At 38.4% G+C, this 12,092-nt stretch overlaps 1 protein-coding gene across 2 annotated transcripts in view; it reads left to right on the top strand.

Moving 5' to 3' along the window:
- Positions 1-11,739, top strand: part of KCNK5 (potassium two pore domain channel subfamily K member 5) — a 37,756-nt gene extending 26,017 nt beyond the window's left edge. For both annotated transcript variants that reach the window (XM_083858419.1, XM_083858418.1), the window contains exons 2-5: positions 2,792-2,903; positions 4,308-4,474; positions 5,551-5,719; positions 6,543-11,739. In XM_083858419.1, coding sequence (XP_083714545.1) covers positions 2,792-2,903; positions 4,308-4,474; positions 5,551-5,719; positions 6,543-7,360 — 1,266 coding nt within the window. In that variant the 3' untranslated portion in view covers positions 7,361-11,739. The remainder of the gene's footprint in view (positions 1-2,791; positions 2,904-4,307; positions 4,475-5,550; positions 5,720-6,542) is intronic.
- Positions 11,740-12,092: the final 353 nt, after the last annotated feature.

Genomic DNA, 12,092 nt, shown 5'->3' with positions numbered 1-12,092 from the left:
GTCCTGCCTTTATCAGTACAAACTGTCTTGAGGTAAGACCTAGGGTGATGTATAAATTATGAGTTAGTTATTCTCAGCTTCTGCATTTGGGCATATTTGAAAAGGTATTTTAAAATTACATATTTCAAGATGCTAAAAACACTTGCACCATCTTCTTCCTCTTCTTCCTCGCCTCCTATTTTACAATCCAGAGACTTTTTGGAGGAAGTTTCCTGTAGTTTAAGAAATCAAGCCAACTTGGGGCATTCTATATCCTAGCATATGAAAACAAAGGCATCTCTGACATTGGAGCCTAACAGATTTGCCAATAAAAAAACCCACAAACAAATTTGCTGTTCAGTTGTATAGTGTCCACTCACACCTTTTTTTGTTTTAAGCCAAAACCTTTAATTATTTCAGTATGGGCAAAAGTTATGCTGTTTGGAAAGCAGCTACATATTTCCCATAGCACTAAAGCTATCTAAACATGTTTTGTGACCATCTTTGTTCCAGCAGCTGGGATGCATATAGAGCATTCAGACTTATTGTAGACATAAAATAACTTGAAAGACTGAACTGTAGATCATAGATAATTGTGTGCTAATAGCCAATAGCTGTGTGCAAATAAGGACAGGAAGAGGGTGTCAGGTATGTCTGGAGAATTATCTGTGGTTCACTATACGAAGAGCTGGCCATCTCCCCCAAAATGTTAGCTGCCTGGCTGTGAGGGGCAGCTGTGTGCCACTCAGTCCAGCAGCTTCTTCCCCTCAGATCTGAGCCCTCTTTAGACCTCCAGACCTCAAATCCTGGCAGGTCTTGATGTAATTGTATGTACTGGGAAACTGAGCTCATGGGGTCAGGACAAGGTGGATTAATGCAATGAGATAATGGCCTGTGACAATGGGAGTGGATAGTTCACTGTGTCTCTTGGAGAGCACTTGCTCTGTGAGGAAACAACAAATCCAAGTCTGCTTATGGAATGGAAAATGACTGGAAAACCAGCGCTCAGCGTAACATTTAGGCAGTGGAAGAAGTCAAGGCATCTTTTCAAGAATAATAGATAATAGATTGTGTTTTTCAGGTGATTTGAATGTCTTTTACATGGCAGAAATGAGTGATTGTACTTTGATTGGTATCTTATCAGATGAGCTTTTGGTTTTATTGGAAGAGGGGTGACACTGTGTGTTTTACTTGCCTATTCTCAACCTGCCTGTTTTAGGGCTGCTTTGCATTGGTACACCACTCTCTCATGACAAAGGAGTGCCTTGGTGAGAACTCTGTCCTCTTCAATCCAGAGCTTGTAGGCTATGGAAAGACACTGCATCCAGTTTTACACACACTTTAAGTTTACCAGGAGAAAAAAAAAATCTAGTTCTTTACCTTTATTCACTTTGAGTGTTTCTCCTTTTATCCTCTGGAACAGCCTGTGTGTTGAAAGTGCATTTTTAATTAAATAGTTTGCATTTTGTATATGAACAATACATTCACTTTGAGGGCATTTTTATTACAGTAGGAGGGTGGTGATATGTAATAAGTCTCAAGAATAATTAAAACCTGTGTTAACTTGTGTATGCTTTCAGTACTGATTGAACTTTGTGTTGAGTCTCTTCTGGGTCCAAGATCAGATCTTAATCAAATAGAAAGGAAGGAAGGGGTGATGGGGGAAGGAAGAGTTGGTTGTGGTTAACTTTATAAGCTCTTGCCAGTTTAAGATAAACATCACCTGTCATGTTTATTTCTAAAAAAAAAAAATAATTTTAAAAAAGTATATTGCTTCCAATTTTTTTGATTTTTAGATATTTAGCTGCAGATAATTTCTATATTCAACACTTATTGAGGGAGAAATGCAGGCAATGGGTAACATTATAAATCAGCATTTGGAGATACCTTCACCTTTTCTGTATATGGGTGTAGCCTCAGTTTTGTTCAGTGTTTACACTGAAGGGAAAAAAGCAGAGTAATCCAGTAAGTCTTTAACTGCATCATGATGTGGCAGGGCTAAGATTTAAATAACTAGAGATTTCCCAGAGAGAATGTAGTATATCTGTTTGTTTTGTTCCTTTTGCTTTGGGGAAGTAGAAGTGCATTCCAGAATCAGCAAGGTGCATGTTTTTGATCTGAAACTTTCACTTTCTTCACTAAATAAAAATTAGTGCTTTGCATTCATCATGGCATACCAGATTCCAGCGTGGGAGAAGAAAAGGGCCTGATTCAAGGACAATGATTGGAATCCTGTTGCATGAAATGCTGTGGAAAAAAATCTTAATTTCTCTGTCTTTGAAAAGTAGAGTTTTACTGTTTGCTTGTAGATGGTTTGCCTTTGGTAGAGACAGCAGGTGAATTAACATGAATCACATGAGCTTTGCCGAGGATTCTGTGACATTCATACCCAAGTCAAGCTGAGGCATGTAACAGTGTTTTGAAATGGATAGTAGTAGTTCTGAAGAAGTCCCTAATATTAAACCAAATTCAAGATCTGCACTGGAGGTTAAGTGCTAGTTCAGTCTGCAGGAGTGTTATTTGCTCTCTGGACGAGATCCATTTGGTTTAAACTTGTAAGTCAAGTAAAAATTTATCTATTTAAAACTCCCTATTGAAATGACAGAGCACCTGCATTATTTCTTCTTCTGTAAAACAAGTTTTTAGTATTTCATAAAATTATTGTTAATGAATATATTAGTCTGGCCTTCACAAAAAACTCAAAGATGATTTTGAAAGTATGAGCTAAGGGGAAAATCCTGAGAGGGACAGATAAATTTCTTTTTTAGGCTGCCGGAATTTTACAAGATCGATTATTACTTTTTCCTTACAGATTGTGTCAGATGCTGCTGGACAGGGGGTTGCCATCACTGGGAATAATACTTTCAACAACTGGAATTGGCCGAACGCTGTGATCTTTGCTGCTACCGTGATCACTACAATTGGTAAATATTTACTATGTCAACCTTCCTAGCTTTCTGTTTTCTGCAGGCTCTAGTGTGTTTGTACTTTCCCATTTCTGTGTCAAGGTAGCCACCAAATAAAGTCCCCATGGCTGGAGCTGCCTGAAGTTACGTGTTCACCTGCAGATTCGTAGAGGAAAAGACTGAGGGAGGGTTTTGGCACTCTCTCCATGTGTGTACAGAAGAGAAAAGTGTGCCTTTCCAATAAGTAAATGGATTAAAGGTGCTGTTGGAGTTGGCTGGTCTCATTCCAGTTCCACTGATTCATACACTTAAATTTCCAAATCATAAAATTCCAAAACAAAAACATAACAAAGCATTCCATTAAACTAATACCTAAAGCAAGTGCATATGAGGTTTTTGTATTGCTGTCTTGTTATACACGTGTCCTCCCCCTCACTAAATTATCAGTGTTCCTGGCTTGCAGAACTAACTAGATTTTTATCTACCTCTTAAAAAAAGGTGAAGCAGAACAAAGATTGCTTTTTAAATATTACTGTTGCTTTGTGCTTGTAAGACCCTCTGCACTGGAAGGCTTCTTCCTCCTGAACTCAACATCATTTGCCTTCTGCTTTTACAGAAAAATCTTTGCTACATGGTGTTGTTATAGACTTGTTGAACCCACAATTAAAAAAAAGAAAAAAAAGGAATGGAAAATAACCAGAGAGGACTGAATGTAGAAGTCATACTGTAAAACCATATGCAGTATTGTGGGTTTTTTTATTATTTAAAATTCACTATACCCAGCTGATATTCCAACTTATGAAAACGTTGAAGTCAGGAACACACCTAAATAAGAAAACTCTGTCAGAAGTTCAGAAAATAGGTTGCTGAATTTAGAGCCTGAATCTGTAATGTCCTGTTGAGTTCTTTTGACCAGCAAGGAACTAAATTCATATGAAATATTTTGCACTTGCCTTGCACTTAACTCACAAGCTCTTACCCTGCAAAGGTACCAGGTCACAAGTGAAATGTGTATAGTGGATCTTTCACCTGGGAGCTAGCTTCAGGATGAATTTTGAGTTTCATTCTGTAAAATTGAATTAGTCAAGTTTTAACTTTAAACTAGTGCTGTTTAAGATTGGGACAGCATATTAGAACTTTTGAGATGAGCTTTATTTTGTATTTACCCATCTCGTCCAGAAAAAGATAAACAAAATCTAGGGAGCACTACAGTTAGGGTTTTTTGCATGTTTGCTAGAGTAGAATTGGAAGGCATTGAGATTCAGAAGATGAGCAGCTGGAGTGAACTAAGTCCCTTTTAGACGGTGAAGTAAGGAGTGTCTGACACAGTAGGAGCCCACATAGTGTTGTTTTGTGCACAGGTAGAATTGGTTTGTGTTCTCTTCAACAAGAACAGAAGGAGGACATACTTATCTCTTTCAGGTTACGGAAATGTTTCCCCAAAGACGCACGCTGGGCGTCTCTTCTGCATATTTTATGGGCTTTTTGGCGTCCCTCTCTGCTTGACGTGGATCAGTGCTCTGGGGAAGTTCTTTGGAGGACGTGCCAAGAGGCTGGGCCAGTTTCTGACAAAAAGAGGAGTAAGCCTGGTAAGCCCTTACTTGTTTACCCTTGAACTGTGTAGTTTTGGTGCATGAATTAAGCTTATACTTCTTAACTTGCCTGCTTATCTCATAGCAAATGAACACTTGCACAAATATGAATTTTCACAAATGGTGTTGCATTGAAACTACTGAAAGATGGATAGCTTCTGATGTGCAAGAAGTTTAGCAAAATGAGATCTTATTTTAGTATCTTTGGTACTACTTCTTACATTAAAGACCTTTAGGACAAATGTACATGAGGTTCCATTTCACAGACATTTCATTCAAGCTCCTCAGGCACAGAAATGAAAATACACTGTCATGCTCGTCTCTCACCTGCCTGTGCAGTGAACCTACTGCAAAATAATATTTTGTTTTGAGTTACTTGTGGTTTTTGGTTTGTGGCACTGTTGGTTTTTTGGTGATGGTTTGTTTGGGTTTTTGTCCTTCTCCCTCCCTTCCCCACTGCAAGTGAATTTTCAGTTCTAACTCGGCACAGAGATGACAGGCAGTGCAGAGTCAATGCCTGGAGGGCACTGGGGCTGCTTTAGGTGCTGGTTTCAGAAATAGAGCAAGAATTTTCTTGGTTTGCACCTTAGAAGAAAGTACGGAAAATAATAGTGAAATACATGTGTATGTGCAGGTTTGTACAAAGGTTGCATGGGTGGCAAAGGGAAGGAGTCACAAATGGGAGAGAAAAGTCTTAAAACACTTCTGATCTTCTCTATTCAAATGAGTAAAAGGAAAGTTAGAGGTACTGGTGGCTTTTTAGACTAGAGTGCTATGTCCATATCCCATGCCAATTTATAAAATACCAGGGACTCCTTAAACTATTCCAAGAGTGTGAAGGAAAACTATGAGGAAATAATCCTTTTTGAGCAAATAGTTGTAAGAAGAGGGAGTTCTGCCTAAAGGAGAAAATAAAGTGTGATTACTTCAGTCACTTTTAGTGGCTTTTAATTATGGCAGCTAAATTGTTAGCACAAAACCGAAATATCTGATGCTGCCAGATAATTACTGGTGCTATGAGCAGGGGAAAAAAATTTGAGATCTTTCCCTAACTTTTTCTTTTTTCTTCACAGAGGAAAGCCCAAATTACATGCACGGCTATTTTCATTGTTTGGGGTGTCTTGGTCCATCTGGTTATTCCTCCCTTTGTCTTCATGATGACTGAAGGATGGAATTACATTGAAGGCCTCTATTTCTCATTCATCACTATCACCACCATAGGATTTGGAGATTTTGTTGCTGGTCAGTAATTGTATTTTATGTATTATTTCATTACACGCATAGTGTGGCAATTCTACTTCCAAACTCTTCATTTGAAAAGATGTTTTCTAAACTTTTCCAGCACATTTTGCAGGATAGAACATTTTCTTAAGGTTGGGTACTGAGCCAATGGACTAGACCTGGCTCTTCATTGTTTGTATAGACCTAAGGCCTTTATTGGGTTGATCTTGCAGACAAGTTCTAGAGTTCATAAGTCCTTCTGGTGACCCAGGTCTGTATTTCAGGCTCAGAGCTACCCTGCCCACCATGGTAGTTGTGCACCTTTGGATGGGATCCAGTATACTAAGCAGGATGTGCAGGCATTGGGCAATGCTTTCTACACCTGCCTAGAACTAGTCAATGGGGAATGCTGAGCATATTCCTCTCTCCCTCCTAAACCTCTTCTTTCTCTAAAACACACTGCTTTGTTCAGTGCATTGGTTCTCATAAGTGGAATTCTGAATCTTTTTCTCAAGGAAGGTACCTATATATACATACTTCAGTTGCAGGAGGAAGACCGGTAATTTTCAAACAGGAAAATGTTCACTTTTATATATTATAAGGAGAGGATAAATATGTTTGATTTTTATTTTGTTAGTCCAGTGGTCAAAATACATGTGGCCAAGGAGTGGAAAATGTGGGATCAATTTTTTCTTTCATTTCCCCACTTGCTACTTCTCTGACCAGTGTTCAAATAACAAGGCTCTTTTAGTGAGGAAGAGAGCAGTTCTCAGGGTCGTAACTTCAAAGGTTTATCAGCTGTGAGTCTTCTTTCAGTAATGTTTTTGTTCTTAATTTCCTGTAGGTGTAAATCCAGATGCAAACTATCATGCGCTTTACAGATACTTTGTGGAGTTATGGATCTATCTGGGACTAGCTTGGCTCTCACTCTTTGTTAACTGGAAGGTCAGTATGTTTGTGGAAGTCCACAAAGCAATCAAGAAACGGAGGAAAAAAAGAAAAGAGTCATTTGACAACCATCCTCGGTCTAAAAAACCCCTTCAAATGGGTAACTCAAAGGATGTCAACATTTTCAGCTTTCTTTCCAAGAAGGAAGAGACCTACAATGACCTTATAAAGCAAATTGGGAAGAAGGCCCTGAAGACAAGCAATGACAAAATGATTATAGTGGAAAATGCCAAACAAATGAATGCCAGTATAGATGTTCAGGTGACTTACACAAAGACAGAGTCATTTGAGTATGATGAGACTTCCCTGGACATTCAAAATGGTCATGTACTGAGACCCCTCCATGACAAACGTATTGGAGACAGCAGCCCTCTAGAAGGAACCATGTTTGTGAACCAGCTGGACAGGATTAGTGAAGAAGAAGGTGAAGTGTGGGATTCCAGAGACTATCGACCCTTAATATTTGAGAATGCCAATATAACATTTGTAAATGAAGATGAGGATGAAGAGGAAGATGTCTCAGATGATGAGGAAACATCAAAATCCTCTATGGATGATAATCTTGCAGAGGAATCTGAAACTGCAAAAAAATTGGTTAAATTCCCATCCTCTGATGAATCCACCTTTACCAATAATGAGCTAGAACTTTCTGTGCCTTATGAACAACTGATGAATGAATATAATACAGTAAGCAATGTGAAGGCTGCCACGTGAGCATGCTGGACAATGGTTTTCTGAAAGTGGTCAGTGCATATTGAACATAGAGCAAGGAGAAAAGTATGTTTGCAGCTTCTCCTGTCTCTTTGAAGACAAAAGCAAGTCCCAAACTAAGAATTCCAGTCTCCTTTTGCCATCCTAACTTGGCTTCTGAGCCCGTCAGCTTTGCTTTTCTGAAACACTTGTAAAATAACAGTTGAATTTGGAGTCCCACTCCTTCTTTAGATTTTATGGTTCTTGAACAAAATAGAAAAGACTAGTTAATACACTGGATCTGCTCTGAGTTCATGCATTTCATTGAAGAAATAGTTTGGGAGTGTAACTATACTGTTGCAAGACTGTTTTGGGCATCAAATGTGTTTGGTTACTCCATTACCCTTTCACCTCTGAAAACCTGGATTTGAATCCTGCTTTTATCGCAAATGTAATCAAGGGGATTGCCCATTATTGAGTTGTTACTGCCAAAAATATGGCACTAGCATGCTGTACTTAAAGAGAAACTTTGGATGGAATGCCAGGACATACAGATCTGAGCTGAGGTGTCTTGGTAAACTGAGAAGGAAGCTTCTGAAACATCTCTGTAGAATATGTCAGTGCTTGTCAAATTACAGTGAATTCTAATTCCATAAATAAAATATTAAAATTAAGAGTTCCAAAGGAATGGATCAAGAAGGAGCCCTCTAACAAGGAAGAATCATCTGGGATAAAGCTTGCCAGTTGGGCTGCTGAGCTGCACATCAGCCCCAGAACTGTCAAAGAGTAAAGTGACTGGAAGACTTATTGATCAAAGCGTGTATGAGCACAAGCAGGATGCAATTAACTTTTTTAGTGTTGAAAGTGTCCTTCCACTGTCCATTTCCTAAAGGAAATACTTGAATGAACCTTATACAGTATCTGTGTACAGGTGAAGTTTTATTGACACTGTTCTTCTTAGGAAAAAAAACACCTTGGGAAGCACAGATATCCTCCAAATGCTCTAATGCCTGTCAGAAGGGACCTGTAGCACTGCTGCTGTTATGAGCAGTGTGTTAGTCAGTATTGTTGTTTGATGTTCCTCCCTGCCCTGGTACTTCAGACATGACTTGAATGGGAGGTGATTTTTGAAACAGTTGATTACACTTTGTATATTTTTTGTTGTTATTTTTAGAGTTTGACCTATTTGCATATACAATGGTTATTCTATCCCACTTGATAGAAGGTTGGGCAGTATCAAATCTTGGGCAAACCAAAATGTGATCAAGTGACTTCAGGCCATTAGGCACTTTTTTTAGAAGGAACTTCAGCTCTAATCTTCCAAAAGTATTATCTTTTGACTTGGAGATGGGCTACTCACTAGAAGGAAGCATGTCTGTTCATAACATGTATACCCAAATTGTTTTGGCTACAAAGAAATTTTACCATGGTTTTATTTTTCTTTCTTTCTCTATATCTATGCATTAACCCTGACAACTCTTTCCAGTGAGGCTCTTGATTATATGCTGCCAAAAGGTACTGACTTCAGTTTTATCCAATATACTTGGAACAGAAAATAGCCAGGACCTTTAAACCTTAACATGCCAGATCGTGCTGATCTGTTTGGTTTTAGAGTATTCAAGCCATTCTAGTATGTCTGAAAGTTTCCAAAGTTCAGTGAACAGTTGAAAGTTTTCTCAGGCTCGTTTTCCGTGTAATGCTGGCAGACTCACTAGCTTTGTAAGAAGACCTTAAGGAACCTTGCAATGCTAATCTTAAAATACTGGCTGTTTCTGATAACTACAAATATTGGCTGCAGCTTCAGTTGCTGGCCTGTTTCACAGAAGAAGGAGGATATATGGGAAGCTGGCACTCTGGTTGGATAGCCTTTAGATGGGAAGTTTTGAAGTTACCTACTGTGAAACGAGGGACTGTCTTTACTATTCTGTTTCTTTCCTTGAATTTTCCATATATATGACATTTTTTTCAAATAGAATGTAAACACAATGGCTGAATTGTGGCCAACTCTTGTCCACTTCTGTTATACTAAACAACTGTGGAGTCAACATAATTTGATTTGTATTTAATCTGCAATTTATGATAGTATTGTGGAAGAGAGATTCTCATTTGTAGTCTAATTTTATTCTATTTACACTATTTGGAGCAGAGGTGGCTGGACAAATTTGTCAGATTTGCATCTGACAGGATAGAGGGAGAGGCCATATCAAGATGATTCTTATTTACTTCTAGTAAGATACCTTAATCCCCACTCTTCTAAGATTACTCCAAGCCCTTCAGGTTTTTGTATCTGAAGAGATGTGGTTGACAGCTGTACTTTATAACTGTAAGAAATGTTAGGTAGGATTATGTGCATATGCGCAGGATGTTTTTGTAGTCAGTTTAGTCTTCTCTCTTTTTTAAAAATATTTTTTGTTTTAAGAAGTTCACACTAACTTAAAAGAAAATGGGAAAGCACTCCATTTAGCTTTTGTTGTCCACCAACTTGTCTTCCATTATTGATGCAATGATCAAAGTTTTAGTAACAGTCAGAAAGCTACAAAGGACAACGAGGAGAGAAAAGACTTTAAGAAAGTGCGTGAAATGGAAAAGCATAGTCCAATCTTCATTTTAAAAAACAAGAAAAAAAGAAGGGAAAAATTCTCTTTAATACCAAAATAATACAACCCAGACACTTGGCTGGGCTGCTTTGATTGGGAGGGGATGTTGCACACTGGAACCCAGACTCTGTTCTGTGCAGTGAAGTGCACTTGTATGCCAGAGCTGAGAATAGACGAGATCTGTTTCGTATTATCAAGCTAGATGTGGCTCTCTGGCCTTTCCCAGTGTAGTCAGCATAGACTATAAGTCTGCATAATAAGTATCATGGGATTTAAAGTAATAGTTTAAATTTATTAAAACAAAGTACAATATTCCCAGTTTTTCGGGGAAACATGATCACACCTCACAAAACTGTTCTCAAGATATCCCACCATGTGCCTTAATGTAATCTTAACACTGGGAAAAAATTCCTCTTTACACAGGGGCCAGCAGAATTGGTCTCGTTAAGCCCTGCATGTTTCAGAGTTTTGGAGGGGTTTAGTTGATGCATAGCTTTCATAGTGGCTCTCCCCAAAAAGCTGAACCATTCCCAGGGTTTTTTAAAATTATGGTGCCATCTCAGAAGTGCCGAAGTGCTAAACAAGACAGCTTTTTGCCTGCCTGTCTTCCATGTCTTGAGGAAAGAAACTGCCTGGGGGATCTAAACTAATATATTTCTGCCTTCAGATTTACATGTAGTGACTTAGAGGGGTGTCAGGCTGGATTTTGTTCTCTTCAGCTCCAAATGTGTCTCTGAGTGAACTCCCTAGTGCTGCCTGGTTATGTCTTGTACTTATTTCAATTATTTGGTCAATCTGGAAACATTTTCTTTGGATGCCAGTTGAGTTCATTTGGCTAAGTAATAATGTTAACAGTTTTCTTAAAGCTGTGGAAATGGTTTTATAGGTGAGACAGATCTCTTCCTGAAAAGAGAGGAAAGGGGGATTTTTAAAGAAGGAAAAAACCTTAAAAGCATGTATAAGGAAGGGATGGAATAGCAGTGAAAACTCTTCTTTCTAGCTAATGCCTACAAATTGATGTTATTTCCACTCACATCACGTGAAGGATGGGTTCACTTACTAATTTTGCCTAGATGAGCCAGTATTTTCAGTTTTATTCTTTTTTCAAAAATAAAATCCTGAAATGTGACCATGGAAGTCTGTTCCTACAAAAGGCCTTTTAAGTGCTGTAAGACTGTGACCCCATTCTTCATGACATTGTTGCGATGCTTCTTGGGTTGTATTGGGCTGTTAAAGCCAATTTTTTCCAGAAGGGCATCGCTTTCAAATACCTGTCTCACATCAGGCAGCCTGACACATCTGATACACTGGTACGAAGCCACTGAGGAAATACAGAATCGGAGCATTAAATTTTTCTGAACTAATGATTTGTGAATCTGTTGCTGGCAATGGATATCACACAGCATGCAGAATTAAAACCAGACTGATAACAGATCCATGGTGACACAGCTGTGTATGCAAAGATTTTATTTTTCCTCCAGTTGATCTGGGAGAGTGTGTAGAGACAGACGAGGAGAGCAAAAAGCAATATGTCTGCTGACTAAACAAAAGAACTTTGTAGACGTGTAATTTTTGTGCCTCGTGGGATTCATTCCATTTGTGATGGATTTAACTTTTAAAAATTAGCTTGTCTTTCATATGGCTTTTGACATTTGTGCAGTTCTGACTCTTATCACTCCATAATATGCCTGTCTGTCTGTTCTTTGTTGCTGATTGTCACTGGAATCACACTGTATGTAAATATTTGCTAAGTCTTTGTAAAATGTAATTTATTTTAATATTTTGCAATAAAAAATTTACAATTTATCCTCTCTGTCATGAGAAGAATGGCAATGAATATTTGTTTTCACAACTACCTACACTTCTGATGCACCTTACAGATGAGACTGGTCCTGGCCCAAAGAGCTGGAGGGTAAAGAACCAAAAAAGCGAGTTGTTTTATGCAAGCAGATGCCTTAACTTGTATGGGGTATTGATGACATCAGTTCAATGGCATCTGGTCTTCAATTAGATACAGCATAGCAAAGTATTTTTCAATGTGGATTTTGGACAGCTGTTGAAAAATAAACTGAAGTTTATTTTAAGGGCTGTGTTTTATCAGTGGGCTGCTTTTAAAGAAGATGCACAGAGATGGGAAGTGTTAGAATTAATCAGTACTG

The sequence above is a fragment of the Zosterops lateralis genome (assembly GCF_965231275.1).
Source record: "Zosterops lateralis genome assembly, chromosome: 3".
Classification (NCBI taxonomy): domain Eukaryota; kingdom Metazoa; phylum Chordata; class Aves; order Passeriformes; family Zosteropidae; genus Zosterops; species Zosterops lateralis.
Note: the sequence above shows the minus strand (reverse complement) of the source record. Positions and strands in the feature narration are given on the sequence as shown.